The 25,385-nt window shown below is 43.6% G+C and overlaps 1 protein-coding gene and 1 long non-coding RNA gene across 2 annotated transcripts in view; both read right to left on the bottom strand.

Moving 5' to 3' along the window:
• rerea (arginine-glutamic acid dipeptide (RE) repeats a) overlaps positions 1 to 25,385 on the bottom strand; it is a 320,914-nt gene that overhangs the window by 114,092 nt on the left and 181,437 nt on the right. Inside the window, 4 exon segments of the mRNA XM_065020955.1 lie at positions 420 to 519; positions 866 to 1,002; positions 1,297 to 1,345; positions 21,800 to 21,904. Coding sequence (XP_064877027.1) covers positions 420 to 519; positions 866 to 1,002; positions 1,297 to 1,345; positions 21,800 to 21,904 — 391 coding nt within the window.
• On the bottom strand, positions 12,322 to 13,991 carry LOC115123651 (uncharacterized). The gene is made up of 2 exons (XR_003862642.2): positions 13,424 to 13,991; positions 12,322 to 13,062 (listed from the first exon to the last, which is right to left on the bottom strand). It is a non-coding gene; the product is annotated as an uncharacterized LOC115123651 (long non-coding RNA).

Below are 25,385 nucleotides of genomic sequence, written 5' to 3'. Positions count from 1 at the left end.
ATTGTGTGACAAAACTGCACATTTTTAAGTGGCCTTTTATAGTCCCCAGCACAAGGTGCACATGTGTAATGACCATGCTGTTTAATCATCTTCTTGATATGCCACAACTGTCAGGTGGATGGATTATCTTGGCAATGGAGAAATGCTCACTAACAGGGATGTAAACAAATTTGAGAAAAATAAGCTTTTTGCGTATGGAAAATGTCTGGGATCTTTTATTTCAGCTCATGAAACCAACACTTTGCATGTTGAGTTAATATTTTTTGATCAGAATAGTTTTGCTGAACATGAGACTTTCCCACAGAAACTTAATGTTGGTGAACATGAAAAGGTAACCCGCATCTTTATCAAATGTATTTTTTGACTAGATTCTTGCCAGTGGTGTGCCAGACACAGGCTCGTGTTGTGTCGTCACTTACCGTGTTGAGTGCGTTGAGTGTGGTGTCGTCTCGCGAGGCTGCTAGGCAACCGTCTTCTGTAGATCCGCCGTCACACATCCCAGCGAAGGCCGCCATGCTCCTGGAGAACACAGAGGACGGATATTTTAACAAACTTCTAATCATCAAAAACAAGTTACAATACAAAAAGTCACAGGGAGAAAGAAAAGTTAACCTCAAATCCAACCTCAAGTCAGCTTAGACTGAGATAAAGTTATTATTTTTAAGATTAATCATCATTTAATCTTTTTATAAAGCAAACGCCTTCCAGTAGATCTATCAGGAGGAGGGTACAGGACCATTCCCTGCTGACATGGAGCAGGTTCATGTCTCCTGAGCTCACCTAGCTGCCCTGAGGTAGGTTGACAGTAGGGAGAGGGTATTGGATTATCTTTCCAGAAAGAGTAGGGTCAGAGGTCGTGTCTCACCTTGCAGCCCTGAGGTACATGAGCAGGTCACAGTCGTTGACCCCTGGCATCCACACCAGCTCCTCATTCTCTGTCACAGCCTGACCCAGGCCCCCCGGGGCCTCGGAGGGGAAGGGCTGCAGCTCGGGAAGCTTGGCCTAATTAGGGAGGAGAGGAGGAGGAGGAGGGAGGGAGGAGAAAAGGATTGAAAGAAGGTGTCAATCATACCACAAGTCGAGCCTGTGAAATACCAGCTTTCAAATCCTTTTCATCTAACAGAGTGGCTTGTCTGAGAAAATCTCACAAATCACTGTGCTTTATACACCTCTAATAGGATAATGTTGGTAAATGTTTATAATTTCACTCCTGTCGTAATTAATGATAGGTCATATTTGATAGAAATATGTAAACACTTGGACAGCTACTTGGATAACACAGGTAAGATGACTTACTTGGTGACTCGGCCCCACTCTGATCTCTCCTTGTGTGCTGTTTAGTCGCCTGGTAGAGAGAGTTAAGTTGTTAAGATCACAACCAGGACCATTCATAGTAAAAAGGTGCTACAGGACTAGCTCAGTGCAACCTAAGAAACAGGTTCAATTAACTGACGAGGTTCTCTCCTCTCGATGTCTGGCTGGAGCAAAAATTCCGCAGACAACGAAAGCCTGCAGAATCAAGGAGTGAGACATCTTGTCTTTATTATAGGACAGGTAAAAACCAATCATGTCTATACCTCAGAAACCAAGAGATTCTGGGGGAATATTTATTTGTCAAAATCAAAAGATGTGCCATGCAGAAATTGAGTCGCTATTTCCCAGTTGCTAAAATTCTCAGTTTATGTGACAAAAACAGGCAGTCATAAGTGTAGAGAATCATTGTATCTAAACTGCTGTGAAGTAAATTTTCCATAACCAAAAACATTGTATTTTCAGCTGTTTAAAGATGGTGTACAAAACAGAATGCAAATGACACAAAAATGAAACTTCAGAACAGGAAGCATAAAAATAGAGCACATAGAACTGATCTACCGCTTCTTTGACTTGCTTTCAAAAGGAATGACAGCTCTATAACTCACATTTCTAAGTTACATATTGTAGCTTCACAGGCATATTGCAGATTTTGTTGCATTATATAATTCAAGACTGTAGATGTATTTTTGTTCTATGGAAGAGATGCTTCTTTGCACAAAGGGAACATGTTTTCTTCTAGGATATTTTTGGCAATAGAATGATGTGAGAAAAACACCTCCAATGCTGATATTGTAGGTGCATTCAGCAACAAACAAAACAGCACCCCGCTTATAGGACTGGGAGATGCACAGTATTACAGACAAATAGAGTCTTGCTTGATAAATGGCTGTACGAATGCTGGAAACCATAGCAACAACTGCCTAGCAATTTAATAATAATAATAATAATAATAATAATAATAAGTTCCCCCTAGCCATCTCCCTCCAGCTGCAGTGGGTTAAAGAAAATTACAAGATGCTTCCTTTAAAAAAAAAAACAACCTTCCTCTCCTTTCCCGTCCGTTGCCAAGGCAACGGCACTTAGATTTTCCATACTGTATAGTCCCTAGCTCGGATAGCTGCTGCGGGCCAGAAACTGTCAGAGTGATTTGCGAAGCAGAAAGACGCACTCTCTCGCTCTCCATCATTTGAGCTGGCTGTTTGGGCTAGGGCTGGCTGGACTGGGGTTGGGTTGAAACCTGACACTGCTAGGACCCTGTGGAAGCTTTAAAAGTCCTCCAAACCATAAACCTGGCCCTCACTCTGACATGTTCATGTTGTTTCACCCCCCCTCAATCCCCCCCTTTCCGCCCCTTAACTAAGACTCGTCAACCTTTTCTCTTCTCCTCCAAAGTCTTCACCTTCTCCATCCTTCCCCCTGGCCTCCAACATCCCTTGTCTGCTCTACTCTCCCTCTGACAGAGACCAGAGAGTTGTCAGAGAGAAAGAGAGAGTCAAATTTGCCAAAACAGATATGGTACACTGGACTCCCTGACGAGAACAGGCCAACATTATGAGCACCACGTTTAAAACAAGTAGAGCAGGGGTTGCCAACTCCTGCAATGAGTGCAGGCTTTTGTTCCAGCCCAGTAGCAACGTGATCCTGGAGACCTGTAGTGTGTCAGTGCATGTTTTTGTTTCAGCCCAGCCTCAACACACTTGATTCAACTAGTTTTTACATAATTTAAGCAATAAGGCCCGAGGGAGTGTGGTATATGGCCTATATACCACGGCTAAGGGCTGTGTCCAGTCACTCTGCGTTGTGCCTAAGAACAGCCCTTAGCCGTGGTATATTGGTAATATACCACCCCCCCTCGGGCCTTATTGCTTACATATTGTAAAAATAAGGACCCAAGAATAATGACTCAAATACTATTTTATAACTGTGCATTCTCCCGCGTTGGATACAGTCGCTGTCCGCAGTTCTGAAACATAATCTTCGGTGCGCCATAGAATTGACACCTTTCCCTATGTTGCCATGTGCATAATAGGAACGTTAACCAGCATATTGGGATTGAGAACAATGAGGTGGAGGCAGCCGCAGCAGAGACGAGGAAACAGGCCTTTGCCTTAGGCGGAATCGTCTAAGAAAATTGAGGAGAGAGGAAAACCCCAACTTAGTTAGGTCGATAATTAATAGCCTAACTGTTAAATGTGTCAGGCTTTTTAAAATTGTCCATATATAGCTACAGAAATTAGACAGATCTGGCTTCTGTTGCCCGCTTGAGGGTTTTTTGATTCCGTGAGCACCAGGTCTCATGCAACTGCAAAATGGAGGATAAAGCAATTTCATAGATTCAGCTTGTTTTTAAATATTAGCTATGCTAAAATAAATGATTTACAAATGTTTATTATTTTTTTTAATTTTTTTTAGAACAGACTGGTATTAATTTAGTGTTATTTACACCATTCTAAAGAGAAAAATGGAATTGTAATCTAACACCTATTTGTCAGACACGGCTCTCGCCCCTAAACATTCCTTTATGTTCTTATTGTTCTTATTATTTTCTATTATTATTTGACCTTTATTTAACCAGGCAAGTCAGTTAAGAACAACTTCTTATTTTCAATGACGGCCTAGGAACAGTGGGTTAACTGGTCTAGGAACAGTGGGTTAACTGGTCTAGGAACAGTGGGTTAACTGCCTTGTTCAGGGGAACAGTGGGTAAACTGCCTTGTTCAGGGGAACAGTGGGTAAACTGCCTTGTTCAGGGGCAGTGCGACAGATTTTTTTCATTGTCAGCTCAGGGATTCGATCTTGCAACCTTTCGGTTTCTAGACCAACGCCCTAACCACTAGGCTACCTGCCATCCCCAGTTATTCATTATGATCCTCATTATAATAAATCAGTGATGTCATTATCATTAGTGGTCTTAGTGTAGCAGCCTGGTATAACCACCATGGAGCTGTAGGCCTCAGAGCACATCCTGTTCAGTCTTAATACTGTAACTTACTTAAGCCTATATTTCAATATATAGGCTACTGTATCAATCAATCGTTCGTTCATGCTACCACACAGCATACGAGACATTCATGAGTTGAAATGCAATCAAGCAATTTCGTTTATTTTTAAAATAAATAAAATAAGGGAGCTTTGAATAATTAGTCTTAACAACAAATACAACCGCAATTCACTAACGCATGCAACTGTTTTAAATATTATAATCTTGTTAGAACGAACTCTTGGGTACAGTTATTTGGTGTTGCTTACACTGTCCCACCAAATGGGCAGGAAAACAATATTGTCACCTGACAGCAGCTGTTTGGCTCACACAATACTCGGCTCCACACAATACTCGCTCCACACAATACTCAGCTCCACACAATACTCAGCTCCACACAATAATCAGCTCCCACAATACTCAGCTCCACACAATACTCAGCTCCACACAATACTCAGCTCCACACAATACTCAGCTCCACACAATAATCAGCTCCCACAATACTCAGCTCCACACAATACTCAGCTCCACACAATACTCAGCTCCACACAATACTCAGCTCCACACAATACTCAGCTCCACACAATACTCAGCTCCACACAATACTCAGCTCCCACAATACTCAGCTCCACACAATACTCAGCTCCACACAATACTCAGCTCCACACACAATACTCAGCTCCCACACTCACAAACTCAGCTCCCACAATACTCAGCTCCACACAATACTCAGCTCCCCACACTACTCAGCTCCACACAACACTCAGCTCCCACAATACTCAGCTCCACACAATACTCAGCTCCCACAATACTCAGCTCACACAATACTCAGCTCACACAATACTCAGCTCACACAATACTCAGCTCATACTCAGCTCCACACAATACTCAGCTCCACACAGCTCACACACTACTCAGCTCACACACAGCTCACACAATACTCAGCTCCACACAATACTCAGCTCCACACAACTAGCTCACATAACAATACTCAGCTCCACACAATACTCAGCTCCACACAATACTCACATAACGCTCGCTCATATACCCATATATATATTTTTTTAAATCTCCTGTAGTTTCCACAACTACTTTTAAAATGTTTATTTTATTTTTATTTTTAAGCGAGATGACGTGTGCCTGTCACACAGGCACTCAATGTCATTGTTTTTACACAGTGTGACCATCGGGGCTCTTTCTTGAGTCATGTGTGTGTCTTAATGATTTAAATCAAACAGTGTGCTTTAAAAGCATCAGAAAAGCTCAGTGCTTAGTTGGTTTTATTCAAACACATAGGGGTGTGTCTGTCTATATGTGGAAAAAAATAAGTAAACATTTCGACCAATCGATTGTTGTTGTTTTGTTGTTGTCGGGGGACAGTCCTAGGTTATTCAAATGACAATGCTATTCACTGCAGTTTATAGCTTAGACCAGAGTTTGGTACTGTCTTGAAAACAATAACATTCTTCATTGCATTGTGTTGTAGCCTGGGTAGGATATATTCCTTGTCCATGTAAAATCTGAAACAATTGGGTATCTTTTTGAGCTGGTACCCGGGGAATGGGAGGGAGAGCACTCAGCGCAGCCTTAGGAAAACACTGTAGGATCCCATGATTTCGTTATCCAATTAACTTTTATCCTCACATTGCGCTTATGAATTATGGGCTAATAGGCTGTAGGCTACATCCTCAAGCCTGTCTGTCTTTGTTCTGTTGCGTAACAACACACCTGGCGTCTCCGTTGCCACGGTTATTCCTTTTAAACGTCGTGGAGTCACAGGAAAAGACAAACTACGAAAGCTTGTTGGACACTTATTTTGACCTATTTCTTTAGCCTTCTAATAGCCAATAGGAGGAGAGATGCATACTTCCTCTTGCTTGCTGAATGTAAAGCTAAACAACAGGAGGGATGTTGGAAAGGAGAAGCCCATATTTTCTCCAATAGGCCAAATCTTAACCCTGAGTTACCATCCTGACAAAATAGACCTACACCTACACCATATGACTGGGGGTGATAATGTACCTTTCTGGACCTGTTAAACTGTTGAAAATAGACCCAAACTAATCCAAATGGTTTTTGCATAATCAGGCCTAGACTGTTGGCCCGATGCAGTCATTTCATCATGAAAACAAAAACAGGAAGTTTGAGCGGTTATTCAAATTAGCCTACTATTCACTGCAGTTTACAGCCATTTGTCATTGCACTGTGGTAGAATAATGGTAGAATAATGTTATTGTCTATAAACGTAGGCGAGGAGCTTTGCGTGCCCGGGGACCACAGACCTTTCCCTCCCCTTGCACTTTGACAAGTAAATATTAAGCATATAGCCCTTATATTTAGCTAATGAATAGCCTAATATCTAGCTAATATTTAGCATATAGCCCTTATATTTAGCTAATGAATAGCCTAATGTCTAGCTAATATTTAGCATATAGCCCTTATATTTAGCTAATGAATAGCCTAATATCTAGCTAATATTTAGCATATAGCCCTTATATTTAGCTAATGAATAGCCTAATATCTAGCTAATATTTAGCATCTTACTCTGGCTACACATCACTAGCCTCTCTCTTCCATCTGTTCCCGTGTTCAACAGCCTATAACGGGGGCAGGCAACATTGGTCCTTTTTCCCCCCATTTAACCGACCTGGAAGATCAGGTGTGTTGAATTGAGGGAAATCACCGAACTGATCGATTAGCTCAGTTGGTCAGGTGTAGTGCCAGATTGGAACAAAATCCTGGGCTGTGTTTCGAATACCCATACGAACACAGTATGTAATACATACTATTGACTATTAGTTCATTTTAGTATACTGAAAATGAACGTTATCGTTTCAGTTGAGCGTACTAGAGCGTCGCCTGTCTACCGGAAGATGATGCTGTTGCTATGCAACCTCTTGCTAGCATAACAAATGTCTAGCTAAACATTTTACGATTTCGTGTGTGTTCGTAAACTCAAATCTGGAGTGCCAGAGGGCGTTCGTAAATCCAGAGTGTTGTCAGATTGTCCGTTCGTAAATTCAGAGCGTTTCGTTCTCGGCAGCATTCAGAGCACACAATGACTCTCTGGCTGAGGAGTAGGGTTGATCCTAGCGTTCAACGGCAGTCAAGCACCCAAGCTAACGTAGCCTAACTACTTCCAGACACAAATGACAGAACAGCTCACTCTGACCATTTTTACTCGCCCTAGCAGAGCTGGTTAGGACTGTTTTCATGTTATCCAGAGCGTTGGTGACTAACTGTGCTGTTGGCAACAATTTAATTACGTTTAATTCTTGCCAACGTTTACTGACACCGGCCATGTTCAACGGGTGTTGAGCGTTCCTAAATTCATGAATTATCCTGCGAGAGAGTGCTGTGAAATCGTATTAGATAGCCAGAATTAACAATGTCCATTCAAACACACAACGACTACACCACTTAGCTAAGAATGTGAATAATCAAGTCAATAAACGTTGGGTAGTTATAGTTAGATAACCGATAGTTAATATACTGCCTGGCAAATTCGAGTAACCAATTAACATTAGGTAACTAGCTAACACACCGGTACATAATGCTATGCGGTTCGTAAGGATAGTGTAGCTAACAAATTGTCCGCCAACATAACATGTAACTTGTTTGAAAAATCATTACTTTATTACATTGTTCAATATCTTAACATTTGTCATAATTAGTTAAAGCAATGAATTTGTATCTGCTCTCGTCGGACTTGGGCTAAATATTTTCCGCCATTTTCTTCAAATCTGAAAATGTTGTGAAGCCACACCCATTTTCTGAAGAATTGCATTATGGGCCAGAAAAGTACAGAAAAAGTGTCCATAATGTGTAATTAGTGAAGACTTACAGAAAACGTTTGACCTCTGTCATTGCCAACAAAGGGTATATAACAAAGTATTGAGATAAACTTTTGTTATTGACCAAATACTTATTTTCCACCATAATTTGCAAATAAATTCATTAAAAATCCTACAATGTGATTTTCTGGATTTTTTTCTCTCATTTTGTCTGTCATAGTTGAAGTGTACCTATGATGAAACTTACAGGCCTCTCCCATCTTTTTAAGTGGGAGAACTTGCACAATTGGTGGCTGACTAAATACTTTTTTGCCCCACTGTAAGTAGTATTTGCAGTTGTCACTATGACAACACACCCTGAAATAAATAAATGGTCTGAACCAGTATCTGTGCGTTTTATTGACCTCATGAATGGTCTGAACCAGTATCTGTGTGTTTTATTGACCTCATGAATGGTCTGAACCTGTTTCTGTGTGTTTTATTGACCTCATGAATGGTCTGAACCAGTATCTTTGTGTTAGAGACCTCGTGAATGGTTTTGTGTTACCACCTTATTAACAGGCAGTGTGCGGTAGGATGCGTTAATCAGTTGATTGACAGGTGTAGGACTGTAGAAAACGTTCCTCTAGTGTGGATGCTCACCAACGCTGTGTAGTTATGTAGTCTATAGTTTATCATTACACTTATTGGTTTGGTGGATGGCCCATAACTCTTGACAACTAACGTTATTATCACAACAGAACTAGCCTACCAGTAACTAGCCTACTAGTAGGTATAGCTAACTTATTATCACAACAGAACTAGACTACTAGAAGGTTCAAGCTAACATTATTATCACAACAGAACTACCCTACTAGTAGGTCTAGCTAACATTATTATCACAACAGAACTACCCTACTAGTAGGTTCTAGCTAACATTATTATCACAACAAAACTACCCTACTAGTAGGTCTAGCTAACGTTATTATCACAACAGAACTACCCTACTAGTAGGTTCTAGCTAACATTAGCGAAATTGAATTAAATAAATGTAAAAATTACACTTACTTACTTACTTGACCTTAATATTCTAGAAATTGACTCCTTCAAATAATTGACTCTGGAAAGTTTGCCACCAGCGCGCTGCAGTAGGGAAGTAAAGCGGAGTCGAATCCACCACTCCCGTTGTTTGGCTGTGCCCATTGAAAATGAGGTGGATACCATGGCATTGTTGAATACTCTTTTCTGATTGGCTTGAAAGGCATTCTAGAGTGTGCATTATTTCCCTAAAAAAAAGACAGTCAAACAACACTGTAGAATTCAATGGCTATAGTTCATTCTTACAGTCTATGTTTGAGCTGCTTTTGAATTCGATTTTCATAATAGCAAGCAAGGACTGATGGTTTGGTTTAGCTAAACTAGCAAGTATGTTTGGTTACCAAGGCAACTACTGTAACTATCTAGTAAACTTGCTAGCAACTTCAGTGGACGGTGAACCCATTTGTAGTGGTAAATGTGTTAAAGTATATCGGTGGTATGAATGGGATAATAAACTCGGCGCTCGCCTCGTCGTCCTCGCCTAACCCGCCGTCGCCCGCGTCGTCGTCCTCGACTAACCCGTTGACTATCCCTTCCTTGTTGTCGTTTATGATTTCCATAGAACCTACAGCCCCTCGTTGACTATCCCTTCCTTGTTGTCGTTTATGATTTCCATAGAACCTACAGCCCCTCGTTGACTATCCCTTCCTTGTTGTCGTTTATGATTTTCCATAGAACCTACAGCCCCTCGTTGACTATCCCTTCCATGTTGTCGTTTATGATTTTCCATAGAACCTACAGCCCCTCGTTGACTATCCCTTCCTTGTTGTCGTTTATGATTTTCCATAGAACTTACAGCCCCTCGTTGACTATCCCTTCCTTGTTGTCGTTTATGATTTTCCATAGAACCTACAGCCCCTCGTTGACTATCCCTTCCATGTTGTCGTTTATGATTTTCCATAGAACCTACAGTCCCTCGTTGACTATCCCTTCCTTGTTGTCGTTTATGATTTTCCATAGAACTTACAGCCCCTCGTTGACTATCCCTTCCTTGTTGTCGTTTATGATTTTCCATAGAACCTACAGCCCCTCGTTGACTATCCCTTCCTTGTTGTCGTTTATGATTTTCCATAGAACTTACAGCCCCTCGTTGACTATCCCTTCCTTGTTGTCGTTTATGATTTTCCATAGAACTTACAGCCCCTCGTTGACTATCCCTTCCTTGTTGTCGTTTATGATTTTCCATAGAACCTACAGCCCCTCGTTGACGTTTATGATTTTCCATAGAACCTACAGCCCCTCGTTGACTATCCCTTCCTTGTTGTCGTTTATGATTTTCCATAGAACTTACAGCCCCTCGTTGACTATCCCTTCCTTGTTGTCGTTTATGATTTTCCATAGAACTTACAGCCCCTCGTTGACTATCCCTTCCTTGTTGTCGTTTATGATTTTCCATAGAACCTACAGCCCCTCGTTGACTATCCCTTCCATGTTGTCGTTTATGATTTTCCATAGAACCTACAGCCACTCGTTGACTATCCCTTCCTTGTTGTCGTTTATGATTTTCCATAGAACTTACAGCCCCTCGTTGACTATCCCTTCCTTGTTGTCGTTTATGATTTTCCATAGAACCTACAGCCCCTCGTTGACTATCCCTTCCTTGTTGTCGTTTATGATTTTCCATAGAACCTACAGCCCCTCGTTGACTATCCCTTCCTTGTTGTCGTTTATGATTTTCCATAGAACTTACAGCCCCTCGTCGAATATCCCGTCCATGTAGTTTTAACAATCATTTGAAGTAGTCAACCAGACCAGACAATATAATTACACGCCTACAACATTATATTACAGGTGTGTAAACAGAATGAAGGTGTGTAAAACCTTAAAAAAAAAATGTATCATTGGTTTAAGACCAGGAAAAATACAATTAAATGAGATGTACAGATGAGGGACCAGATCCCACACTCCGTTACTGGGCAGTCTGACAGGACAGTCTGGCAGGTGAGGGTCCCAAATCCCCCACATTGGGTTACTGGGCAGTCTGACAGGACAGTCTGGCAGATGAGGGACCAGATCCCACACTGGGTTACTGGGCAGTCTGACAGGACAGTCTGGCAGGTGAGGGACCAAATCCCACACTGACAGGACAGTCTGGCAGGTGAGGGACCAAATCCCCCACACTGGGTTACTGGGCAGTCTGACAGGACAGTCTGGCAGGTGAGGGACCAGATCCCACACACTGGGTTACTGGGCAGTCTGACAGGACAGTCTGGCAGGACAGTCTGGCAGATGAGGGACCAGATCCCACACTGGGTTACTGGGCAGTCTGACAGGACAGTCTGGCAGGACAGTCTGGCAGGTGAGGGACCAAATCCCCCACATTGGGTTACTGGGCAGTCTGACAGGACAGTCTGGCAGGTGAGGGACCAGATCCCACACTGGGTTACTGGGCAGTCTGACAGGACAGTCTGGCAGGTGAGGGCCCAGATCCCACACTGGGTTAGTGGGCAGTCTGACAGAACAGTCTGGCAGGACAGTCTGGCAGGTGAGGGACCAGATCCCACACTGGGTTACTGGGCAGTCTGACAGGACAGTCTGACAGGACAGTCTGGCAGGTGAGGGACCAGATCCCACACTGGGTTACTGGGCAGTCTGACAGGTGAGGGACCAGATCCCACACTGGGTTACTGGGCAGTCTGACAGGACAGTCTGGCAGGTGAGGGACCAAATCCCCCACACTGGGTTACTGGGCAGTCTGACGGGACAGTCTGGCAGGTGAGGGACCAGATCCCACACACTGGGTTAATGGGCAGTCTGACAGGACATAGTAAGGAAGGCAGGTGAGGGACCAAATCCCCCACACTGGGTTACTGGGCAGTCTGACGGGACAGTCTGGCAGGTGAGGGACCAGATCCCACACACTGGGTTACTAGGCAGTCTGACAGGACAGTCTGACAGGACAGTCTGGCAGATGAGGCACCAGATCCCACACTGGGTTACTGGGCAGTCTGACAGGACAGTCTGGCAGGACAGTCTGGCAGGTGAGGGACCAGATCCCACACACTGGGTTAGTGGGCAGTCTGGCAGGACATAGTAAGGAAGACAGGTGAGGGACCAATTAACCATAATTACTTTGTTTTGAGACAATATATGTTTAGTTGAATTCTATAAATGTTATATTTGGAGAATGTAGGAATCAATGAGTTGAAAAGTGTACACTTTAAATGAACCCATTTATTTATCAATCCATTTATTAAAAATATGTAAGGGATTGGGGTACATTTCCTGATGCATGTCACGAGTAATATTCTAGGAAAGTAATCTGATATTTTAAATGTTATCATATTATACCTAATCCTGAATATGCATAAATATTAAATGTAGCTCTCCAACAGTCTTGAAACATTGTTTCAAATCTGTGTATATTATATATTGTAAGAACTTCTATGCCTAGTTAAATAAGGGTTAAATAAAAACAAAAAGTCCTGTAACAACAGGAATTACGATCAACATATTTCACGTAGTCTAAAATAGAAAGTGACAAAAATAAAGACCAAGCAGGTCACTTCGTATTCCTGTATGCTTTCTGAACCAAAACAAGACCAGTCTGATCCAGCATGGTGTAACTTTACACTGCACAACAGTAATCAAGACAAACCCCTCCCCTTTCCATCAATCCCGTCCAATCCTCGCACGACTGTAAACGCCGTCATAATATTACAAAAATGGTCAACTTTTCTAACCAACCCACACTCCGTCTCCTTTAGTACCTACAGCGCTCTTTCTTTGACATGATTGTATTTTTCAGCCAGCGAGAGAGTGCACAAAGCTTCTCAGGGCTGCCATGTCGGCTCGATTGTAAATACGAGCATAGAGAGAGAGAGAGAGAGAGAGAGAAAGAGAGTAGGGTACTGCAAAATGGAGTCCGCACAAGCCTTGCTTCTGTTCTTATATCTCCTATGACAACAAAAATAAGGGAGGAAAAGTTAGCTTGCTCATATGGGTTACAAAGGGTAGCTTCTCCGTTATGTACCGTTACTTGTACCAAATGGTTACAACATAGCACGTTCGGCTCGCGATTTACCTTCACGTAAGGTAAGATTGGCAGGGATATGCACCGTGCACGGAGAGTAACCGCTAAATTAAACTATGATTCAGATATGCATATTCTTACGATAGCTGTGACAAATGACACTCGGTGTATAGTGAAATTCATTCTGAGTAGTAGCAGCGAGTAGCTACTAACGTTACTCAAGACCGTCTCAGAAAACTACTCACGGAATTAAACCGTAACATGTGAATATATTTATCAACCTACCTCCGCGGGGCGAACAAGTCGTCCATTTCTGACACCGATCTCTAAGGGTCGGGACGTTGACAGTTTTGTCTAGAACTGTAGTAGTGGTCGTTTGTGAAATCAACTCACTTTGTTCCTTCCCACCTATTGCTAGGTGCTCAAAATGGAGGACCAAGCAGAGCGCTTGGTTCGAGTCTCCGAGAATGTTTCCACTGAGCTTGTGACCTCAGCCTCGCTCCCGTTTCTACCACGCACGCACACACACACACACACAACGGAGCATGTGTTAAGACCTCACACACAAGCGTGCAGACACAGGATACGGAATCAAGAACCCTTCTCGAATGTATGTCTGGTCTATAATAAACAAGGCCATTGGAATGTAACTACAAGCTGCAGACAACAGACACAACGCTCAGCATACCAAACAAGCAACGCTGGGGCGGAGAGGGAGGGGCAGGGTAGACTGGGGCCCTGGCTCGGAACTAGGGGGTTCCAGACTAACAACAGCAGCGGTAGGAAATAGGGAGGCAACACAGCAACTGATGTGGATTTTCTAGCTACCAGCAACTCAGTTGCTACATTATATCACCTGATTCCCAACACAAAAAGGAGCACACAGGCAATAAAGTGCAAACTACACTACAGTGTGGATACATTGTAGCTAAAGTATGGGTACATACTGTATATTGTTATATAGACAGTGTGGATACATTGTAGCTAAAGTATGGGTACATACTGTATATTGTTATATAGACAGTGTGGATACATTGTAGCTAAAGTATGGGTACATACTGTATATTGTTATATAGATAGTGTGGATACATTGTAGCTAAAGTATGGGTACATACTGTATATTATTACATAGATATAGTGGATACATTGTTACATTGTAGCTAAAGTATGGGTACATACTGTATATTATTACATAGATATAGTGGATACATTGTTACATTGTAGCTAAAGTATGGGTACATACTGTATATTATTATATAGATAGTGTGGATACATTGTTACACTGTAGCTAAAGTATGGGTACATACTGTATATTGTTACATAGATATAGTGGATACATTGTTACATTGTAGCTAAAGTATGGGTACATACTGTATATTGTTATATAGACAGTGTGGATACATTGTTACATTGTAGCTAAAGTATGGGTACATACTGTATATTGTTACATAGATATAGTGGATACATTGTTACATTGTAGCTAAAGTATGGGTACATACTGTATATTATTATATATAGTGTGGATACATTGTTACATTGTAGCTAAAGTATGGGTACATACTGTATATTATTACATAGATATAGTGGATACATTGTTACATTGTAGCTAAAGTATGGGTACATACTGTATATTGTTACATAGATATAGTGGATACATTGTTACATTGTAGCTAAAGTATGGGTACATACTGTATATTGTTACATAGATACAGTGTGGATACATTGTCGCTAAAGTATGGGTACATACTGTATATTGTTACTTTATATATTTATTATTTTGATTTAACTAGGCAGTTAAGAACAAATTCTTATCTACAATGCCGGCCTACCCCGGCCAAACCAGGGAGACGTGTGCACGTGTGTGTGTGTGTGTGTGGTTACAGTGCATGACACAGACCTTATGGGCTAAAGCAAATGTCAGTATGTCAGTAATCTGTAGGCTATGTAAAGATTTAAATCCTGACACCAATACCTGAGCCCTTTAGGGATTAAGCCTAGTGGTTAGAGCCAGGTAGCCTAGTGGTTAGAGCAGGTAGCCTAGTGGTTAGAGAAGGTAGTCTAGTGGTTAGAGCAGGTAGCCTAGTGGTTAGATTAGGCAGGTAGCCTAGTGGTTACAGCCAGGTAGCCTAGTGGTTAGAGCCAGGTAGCCTAGTGGTTAGAGCCAGGTAGCCTAGTGGTTAGGATAGCCTAGTGGTTAGCCAGGTAGCCTAAAGTAGCCTAGTGGTTAGAGAAAGGTAGCCTAGTGGTTAGAGAAGGTAGTTAGTGGTTAGATTTAACTAGGTAGTCTAGTGGTTAGAACAAATTAGTCTATGGTTAGATGCCGGCAGGTAGCCTAGTGGTTAGAGAAGGTAGCCTAGTGGTTAGTGCAGGTAGCCTAGTGGTTAGTGTAGTGTGTTAGTGACAGGTAGTCTAGTGGTTAGAGGCAGGTAGCCTAGTGGTTAGAGCAGGTAGCCTAGTGGTTAGAAAGGTAGCCTAGTGGTTAGAGAAGGTAGCCTAGTGGTTAGATCTGTAGCCTAATGGTTAGAGCCAGGTAGCCTTGGTTAGAGCCAGGTAGCCTAGTGGTTAGAGCCAGGTAGCCTAGTGGTTAGAGCCAGGTAGCCTAGTGGTTAGAGCCAGGTAGCCTAGTGGTTAGAGCCAGGTAGCCTAATGGTTAGAGCCAGGTAGCCTAATGGTTAGAGCCAGGTAGTCTAGTGGTTAGAGAAGGTAGTCTAGTGGTTAGAGAAGGTAGTCTAGTGGTTAGATGAGGCAGGTAGCCTAGTGGTTAGAGCAGGTAGCCTAGTGGTTAGAGCAGGTAGCCTAGTGGTTAGAGCAGGTAGTCTTAGTGGTTAGAGCCAGGTAGCCTAGTGGTTAGAGCCAGGTAGCCTAGTGGTTAGAGCCAGGTAGCCTAGTGGTTAGAGCCAGGTAGCCTAGTGGTTAGAGCCAGGTAGCCTAGTGGTTAGAGCCAGGTAGCCTAGTGGTTAGAGCCAGGTAGCCTAGTGGTTAGAGCCAGGTAGCCTAGTGGTTAGAGTCAGGTAGCCTAGTGGTTAGAGCCAGGTAGCCTAATGGTTAGAGCCAGGTAGCCTAGTGGTTAGAGCCACGTAGCCTAATGGTTAGAGCCAGGTAGCCTAGTGGTTAGAGCCAGGTAGCCTAGTGGTTAGAGCCAGGTAGCCTAGTGGTTAGAGCCAGGTAGCCTAGTGGTTAGAGCCAGGTAGCCTAGTGGTTAGAGCCAGGTAGCCTAGTGGTTAGAGCCAGGTAGCCTAGTGGTTAGAGCAGGTAGTCTAGTGGTTAGAGCAGGTAGCCTAGTGGTTAGAGCCAGGTAGCCTAGTGGTTAGAGCCAGGTAGCCTAGTGGTTAGAGCCAGGTAGCCTAGTGGTTAGAGCCAGGTAGCCTAGTGGTTAGAGCCAGGTAGCCTAGTGGTTAGAGCCAGGTAGCCTAATGGTTAGAGCCAGGTAGCCTAGTGGTTAGAGCCAGGTAGCCTAATGGTTAGAGCCAGGTAGCCTAGTGGTTAGAGCCAGGTAGCCTAGTGGTTAGAGCCAGGTAGCCTAGTGGTTAGAGCCAGGTAGCCTAGTGGTTAGAGCCAGGTAGCCTAGTGGTTAAAGCCAGGTAGCCTAGTGGTTAGAGCAGGTAGTCTAGTGGTTAGAGCAGGTAGCCTAGTGGTTAGAGCCAGGTAGCCTAGTGGTTAGAGCCAGGTAGCCTAGTGGTTAGAGCGTTGGGCCAGTAACCAAAAGGTTGCTGGATTGAATCCCCCGAGCTGACAAGGTAAAAATCTGTTGTTCTGCCCCTGAACAAGGCAGTTAATACACTGTTCCCCCGGCAGGCCGTCATTGTAAATAATAATTTGTTAACTGACTTGTCTAGTTACATAAAAGGTTAAACATTAGATGTTTTTATTCAATTAAGCAACATGAACAATTCATAATTCCTTTTGAGATGTAGGCCAAAGCATTTCCAGGAAGAGTTCGTTCCGAGTAAAATGTTAAATTTGATCACAGGTTGTGTTATTTACAACATGAAAAGGGGCAGGTTGTATTTAGAATATTTTAATATATCCAGAATATTACAATGTTATTACCATTACATTTATCACACAGCTATTGGTCCCTGCAGTTAACCTCTTAAGTCGACCCTCTACTTTTTTGAACATTCTGTTAAAAATCGCGCAACATTTCAGCGCCCTGCTACTCATGCCAGGAATATAGTATATGCATTTGCTTAGTCTGTGTGGATAGAAAACACTCAGACGTTTAAAAAACTGGTCAAATCACTGCTGTGGCTTTACCAGAACGGCATTTACATCGAAAAGCACAGGAAAAACTGATCACTGAAAATGGGAAAATATATCCATGCGCTACTTGAACCCATTGATAAACGTGAACCACAATTAATTGACTGAGGTTGCAGTACCTACAGCTTCCACACGGTGTCTAGAGTCTTGTCATTTCCCTTCGAGTTTTTTCTTGGTCAAACACATACAGGACACCGTATCTCCTCCGGTCTAGGACCGGATATTTTCATTGAGTTTCTAGCCGGACATTTTTCCAGACGGACAGCTAATAATCTTTACATCGCCTCCTGATGAATTTTATCGCTTATTAACGTTTACTAATACCTAAAGTTGCATTACAAACGTATTTCGAAGTGTTTTGTGAAAGTTTATCGTCGACTTTTTGAATTTTAAAAAATGACGTTACGTTTTGAAACAATGTTTTTTTCGTTTATCACACAGTCTACATATAACGATATCTAGGCTTTATATGGACCGATTTAATCGAAATAAAGACCCAAATAGTGTTTATGGGACATCTAGGAGTGCCAACAAAGAAGATGGTGAAAGGTAATGAATGTTTTCTATTTTATTGTGCGGTTTGTGTAACGCCGAAATGCTAATTATTTTGTTTACGTCCCCTGTGGGTCTTTTGGGGTGTTGCATGCTATCAGATAATAGCTTCTCATGCTTTCGCCGAAAAGCATTTTAAAAATCTGACTTGTTGCCTGGATTCACAACGAGTGTAGCTTTAATTCGATACCCTGCATGTGTATTTTAATGAACTTTTGAGTTTTAACTAATACTATTAGCATTTAGCGTAGCGCATTTGCATTTCCAGAGCTCTAGTTGGGACGCAAGCGTCCCGAGTAGAAGCAACAGGTTAACTATATGGAAATGTCTTCAAAAAGTTAAGTTCATTTATCATTATCATGTTAAATGGGAATATAGTAACATTCACCATTTTATAAAAGGGTATCTTATAATGTACGAATAATATACTAAATCTACCTCTGACCATGCTAATGGCTGTTTTTATATATCTGGCATTAATATAATGTGTGCATTAGCTAACTCTCTCTCCTCTGCTCTCATCCTTCTAGACCTATCGGCTGCCTTCGATACTGTGAACCATCAGATCCTCCTCTCCACCCTCTCCGAGTTGGGCATCTCCGGCGCGGCCCATGCTTGGATTGCGTCCTACCTGACAGGTCGCTCCTACCAGGTGGCGTGGCGAGAATCTGTCTCCTCACCACGCGCTCTCACCACTGGTGTCCCCCAGGGCTCTGTTCTAGGCCCTCTCCTATTCTCGCTATACACCAAGTCACTTGGCTCTGTCATAACCTCACATGGTCTCTCCTATCATTGCTATGCAGACGACACACAATTAATCTTCTCCTTTCCCCCCTCTGATGACCAGGTGGCGAATCGCATCTCTGCATGTCTGGCAGACATATCAGTGTGGATGACGGATCACCACCTCAAGCTGAACCTCGGCAAGACGGAGCTGCTCTTCCTCCCGGGGAAGGACTGCCCGTTCCATGATCTCGCCATCATGGTTGACAACTCCATTGTGTCCTCCTCCCAGAGCGCTAAGAACCTTGGCGTGATCCTGGACAACACCCTGTCGTTCTCAACTAACATCAAGGCGGTGGCCCGTTCCTGTAGGTTCATGCTCTACAACATCCGCAGAGTACGACCCTGCCTCACACAGGAAGCGGCGCAGGTCCTAATCCAGGCACTTGTCATCTCCCGTCTGGATTACTGCAACTCGCTGTTGGCTGGGCTCCCTGCCTGTGCCATTAAACCCCTACAACTCATCCAGAACGCCGCAGCCCGTCTGGTGTTCAACCTTCCCAAGTTCTCTCACGTCACCCCGCTCCTCCGCTCTCTCCACTGGCTTCCAGTTGAAGCTCGCATCCGCTACAAGACCATGGTGCTTGCCTACGGAGCTGTGAGGGGAACGGCACCTCAGTACCTCCAGGCTCTGATCAGGCCCTACACCCAAACAAGGGCACTGCGTTCATCCACCTCTGGCCTGCTCGCCTCCCTACCACTGAGGAAGTACAGTTCCCGCTCAGCCCAGTCAAAACTGTTCGCTGCTCTGGCCCCCCAATGGTGGAACAAACTCCCTCACGACGCCAGGACAGCGGAGTCAATCACCACCTTCCGGAGACACCTGAAACCCCACCTCTTTAAGGAATACCTAGGATAGGATAAAGTAATCCTTCTCACCCCCCTTAAAAGACCTAGATGCACTATTGTAAAGTGGCTGTTCCACTGGATGTCATAAGGTGAAAGCACCAATTTGTAAGTCGCTCTGGATAAGAGCGTCTGCTAAATGACTTAAATGTAAATGATGTAAATGTATCTTGCCTATGCCGCTCTGTACAATCACCCATTCATATATCTTTATGTACATATTCTTTATCCCCTTACACTTGTGTCTATAAGGTAGTAGTTTTGGAATTGTTAGCTAGATTACTTGTTGGTTATTACTGCATTGTCGGAACTAGAAGCACAAGCATTTCGCTACACTCGCACTAACATCTGCTAACCATGTGTATGTGACAAATAACATTTGATTTGATTTGACTGACATGCAGGCCGTGCGTGACGATTTAAATGTACGTATTTCAACCCTTGACTAATAATGTCCTGTGCTATGTCATGTTTCACGTGGATGTCCTGTGCTATGTCATGTTTCACGTGGATGTCCTGTGCTATGTCATGTTTCATGTGGATGTCCTGTGCTATGTCATGTTTCATGTGGATGTCCTGTGCTATGTCATGTTTCATGTGGATGTCCTGTGCTATGTCATGTTTCACGTGGATGTCCTGTGCTATGTCATGTTTCACGTGGATGTCCTGTGCTATGTCATGTTTCATGTGGATGTCCTGTGCTATGTCATGTTTCACGTGGATGTCCTGTGCTATGTCATGTTTCACGTGGATGTCCTGTGCTATGTCATGTTTCACGTGGATGTCCTGTGCTATGTCATGTTTCACGTGGACCCCAGGAGGAGTAGCTGATGTTATTGCAGTGGCTAATGGGGGATCCTAATAAAATTACCAGCCATAAATAACACATTGTGTTTACAGGCTGAAGACTGTTTTTCATTCAGCATCACACATCGTGTTTAGCTGTAATCAGTGCCTGTGTGCACACCAAGTGTTTAAGCTTCTATAGCAGGGTTCTCAAATTGCGGCATGCGGTCTGAATATGACCCAAGGGGTGGTTTTATTTTGCCCCCAAACCCCCCCCCCCCCAAGTTTTCGGAGCAAAAAAATATATATATATTTCTTGAGAATTTTCATTGTTGGACATAAAACACTGAAAACACCAGGAAATCAGTTCCTAGTGATTTTAATTTAGTTAAAACTTGTTTCCCAACTATTCATAATAAAATGTGATCGTATACAAACGTAAACAAGGTTTGAAATGGTTTTACGTTTTACTAAAATATTATATCTGTTTGGGCTTCTAGTAGTGAATTTGTAATTATGTTCTGGGCCCCCTGACCATCAGCTGAAGAAGATATCTTCCCGAGTCAGAATCGAGTTGATGATCCCTGACCTATGACCTTATGTGGAGATTTTAAGCATTTTTTTCCTTCATAAATTGAACCCTTATTTGAACGGATACGTTTGACAGTAGGGCTGTTAGTTAATCAGTTCACTTTTTTGGTAATTTTACCAGTTTTCCCCTCTGCACTCAGACCCCTCCCAGAAAGTGCTAGAAAAATTAATGCTTGAGAAATAGTTTTTGGTTTATTTTCTCGCAAAAAAGGTACATAACTTTTACCCAGAAATGATTTGATATAAAAACAGCTACAGGGGGGGGCCTTGAACTCTTAACAGATACTTTAATACGAAGCGACTTGCAGCATGTGATCCCTGAGGGAGCTGAACTCACAACCTTGGCATTACTAGTCACATTCATACCAACTCAGTCTTACCTGGTCTCTGGGTTGGATCAGAACCAATAGTCGAACAGTCGAACAGTCTTACCTGGTCTCTGGGTTGGATCAGAACCAATAGTCAGAGACAGTCTTAACTGGTCTCTGGGTTGTATCAGAACCAATAGTCAGAGACAGTCTTAACTGGTCTCTGGGTTGGATCAGAACCAATAGTCAGAGACAGTCTTACCTGGTCTCTGGGTTGTATCAGAACTAATAGTCAAACAGTCTTAACTGGTCTCTGGGTTGGATCAGAACCAATAGTCAGAGACAGTCTTACCTGGTCTCTGGGTTGGATCAGAACCAATAGTCAGAGACAGTCTTACCTGGTTTCTGGGTTTGATCAGAACCAATAGTCAGACAGTCTTACCTGGTCTCTGGGTTGTATCAGAACCAATAGTCAGAGACAGTCTTACCTGGTCTGTGGGTTGTATCAGAACCAATAGTCAGACAGTCTTACCTGGTCTCTGGGTTGTATCCCAGGATGTAGAAAAAGGAGTCGATGCGAGCTTTGAACTCCCTGGCAGCAAAGATGTCGGAGAAATGGGCAATGTTACACTTCCCCCTGAAACACAAGACACAAAAGCAAAGGACATTTGTTTTACTGGTCAACGCACAAGCACTGTAAACACACTATATACACACACAAACGTATGTGGATAGCCCTGTCAAATGAGTGATTTGGCTATTTCAGTCACACCCGTTGCTGACAGGTGTATAAAAATCGAACACACAACCATGCAATCTCCATAGACAAACATTGATAGTAGAATTGCCTTACTGAAGAGCTCAGTGACTCAACGTGGCAACATCATAGGATGCCACCTTTCCAAAAAATATAAAATTTCCGCACCTGCTAGAGTTGCCCCTGTCAACTGTAAGTGCTGTTATTGTGAAGTGGAAACGTCTAGGAGCAACAACGGCTCAGCCGCGAAGTGGTAGACCACACAAGCTTACAGAATGGGGCCGGGGACTGAAGTGTGTAGCGCGTCTGTCCTTGGTTGCAACACTCACTACCGAGTTCCAAACTGCCTCTGGAATCAACGTCAGCACAATAACTGTTCGCCAGGAGCTTCATGAAATGGGTTTCCATGGTAGAGCAGCCGCGTACAAGCCTAATATCACCATGCTCAAAGCCAAGCGTCGGCTGGAGTGGTGTAAAACTCGCCGCCATTGGACCCTGGAGCAGTGAAAATGCGTTCCCTGGAGTGATGATTCACGCTTCACCATCTGTCAGTCCGAAGGACAAATCTGGGTTTGGTGGATGCCAGGAATGCATCGTGTCAACTGTAAAGTTTGGTGTAGGAGAAATACTGATCTGGGGCTGTTTTTCATGGTTCGGGCCCCTTAGTTCCAGTGAGAGGAAATCTTAACGCTACAGCATACAATGAAATTCTAGAAGATTTTGTGCTTCCAACTTTGTGGCAACTGTTTGGGGAAGGCCCTTTCCTGGTTCAGCATGACAATGTCCCCGTGCACAAAGCGAGGTCCATACATAAATGGTTTGTCGAGATCAGCGTGAAGAACTTGACTGGCCTGCACAGAGCCCTGACCGCAACCCCATGGAACACCTTTGGGATGAATTGGAACACTGACTGCGAGCCTGAAGGCCTAATCGCCCAACATCAGTGCTCGACTTCACTAATGCTTGTGTCTGAATGGAAGAAAGTTCCCGCAGCAATGTTCTAGTGGAAAGCCTTCCCAGAAGAGAGGAGGCTGTTACAGCCGCAATGTTCTAGTGGAAAGCCTTCCCAGAAGAGAGGAGGCTGTTATAGCAGCAATGTTCTAGTGGAAAGCCTTCCCAGAAGAGTGGAGGCTGTTATAGCAGCAATGTTCCAGCATCGAGTGGAAAGCCTTCCCAAAAGAGTGGAGGCTGTATTAGCAGCAATGTTCCAGCATCGAGTGGAAAGCCTTCCCAAAAGAGTGGAGGCTGTATTAGCAGCAATGTTCCAGCATCTAGTGGAAAGCCTTCTCAGAAGAGTGGAGGCTGTTATAGCAGCAATGTTCCAACATCTAGTGGAAAGCCTTCCCAGAAGAGTGGAGGCTGTTATAGCAGCAATGTTCCAACAACTAGTGGAAAGCATTCCCAGAAGAGTGGAGGCTGTTATAGCAGCAATGTCCCAACAACTAGTGGAAAGCCTTCCCAGAAGAGTGGAGGCTGTTATAGCAGCAATGTCCCAACATCTAGTGGAAAGCCTTCCCAGAAGAGTGGAGGCTGTTATCGCAGCAATGTCCCAACATCTAGTGGAAAGCCTTCCCAGAAGAGTGGAGGCTGTTATAGCAGCAATGTCCCAGTGGAAAGGAAGAGTGGAGGCTGTTATAGCAGCAATGTCCCAACATCTAGTGGAAAGCCTTCCCAGAAGAGTGGAGGCTGTTATAGCAGCAATGTCCCAACATCTAGTGGAAAGCCTTCCCAGAAGACTGGAGGCTGTTATAGCAGCAATGTCCCATCATCTAGTGGAAAGCCTTCCCAGAAGAGTGGAGGCTGTTATGGCAGCAATGTCCCAACATCTAGTGGAAAGCCTTCCCAGAAGACTGGAGGCTGTTATAGCAGCAATGTTCAAACATCTAGTGGAAAGCCTTCCCAGAAGAGTGGAGGCTGTTATAGCAGCAATGTCCCAACATCTAGTGGAAAGCCTTCCCAGAAAAGTGGAAAGCCTTCCCAGAAGAGAAAAGTGGAGGCTGTTATAGCAGCAATGTTCATCTAAAAGCATCTAGCAGCAATGTCCCAACATCTAGTGGAAAGCCTTCCCAGAAGAGTGGAGGCTGTTATAGCAGCAATGTTCCAACATCTAGTGGAAAGCCTTCCCAGAAGAGTGGCTGTTATAGCAGCAATGTTCCAACATCTAGTGGAAAGCCTTCCCAGAAGAGTGGAGGCTGTTATAGCAGCAATGTTCCAACATCTAGTGGAAAGCCTTCCCAGAAGAGTGGAGGCTGTTATAGCAGCAATGTTCAAACATCTAGTGGAAAGCCTTCCCAGAAGAGTGGAGGCTGTTATAGTGGCAAAGGGAGGGAGGACCAACTCCATATCAATGCACATATTTTGGAATGAGATGTTCGACGAGCAGGTGTCCACATACTTTTGGTCATGTAGTGAGCAAAAAAATAACAAATAATTAAAGAGCAACAATAAAATAACAGTAATGAGGATATATACAGGGGGTACCGGTACAGAGTCAATGTGGAGGCTATATACAGGGGGTACTGGTACAGAGTCAATGTGGAGGCTATATACAGGGGGTACCGGGACAGAGTCAATGTGGAGGCTATATACAGGGGGTACCAGGACAGAGTCAATGTGGAGGCTATATACAGGGGGTACCAGTACAGAGTCAATGTGGAGGCTTTATACAGGGGGGTACTGGTACAGAGTCAATGTGGAGGCTATATACAGGGGGTACCAGTACAGAGTCAATGTGGAGGCTATATACAGGGGGTACCGGTACAGATTCAACGTGGAGGCTATATACAGGGGGTACCGGTACAGATTCAATGTGGAGGCTATATACAGGGGGTACCGGTACAGATTCAATGTGGAGGCTATATACAGGGGGTACCGGTACAGATTCAATGTACAGGGGCACAGGTTATCCCAATGTGATTGGGATAATATGCACATATAGGTAAAGTGACTATGCTAATAAGATAAGACTAAGATAATAAAAGAGTAGCCGCAGCGTAAAAATTGGGGTGGGGGGGGGGGGCAATGCAAATAGTCTAGGTAGCCATTTGATTAGCAGTTCAGCAGTCTTACGGCTTACACACTACCCTCTGTAGTACCTTGCGGTCGGAGGCCGAGCAGTTGCCATACCAGGTTGCCATACCAGGTGATGCAACCAGTCAGGATGCTCTCGTGCAGCTGTAGAACTTTTTGAAGATCTGAGGACCCATGCCAAATATTTTCAGTCTCCTGAGGGGGAATAGGTTTTGTCGTGCCCTCTTCACGACTGTCTTGGTGTGTTTGTACCATGATAGTTTATTGGTGATGTGGACACCAAGGAACTTGAAGCTCTCAACCTGCTCCACTACAGCCCCGTCGATGAGAA

Source organism: Oncorhynchus nerka, linkage group LG7 (genome assembly GCF_034236695.1).
Source record: "Oncorhynchus nerka isolate Pitt River linkage group LG7, Oner_Uvic_2.0, whole genome shotgun sequence".
Taxonomy (NCBI): Eukaryota; Metazoa; Chordata; class Actinopteri; order Salmoniformes; family Salmonidae; genus Oncorhynchus; species Oncorhynchus nerka.
This window is presented reverse-complemented; position numbering and strand designations above follow the sequence as displayed.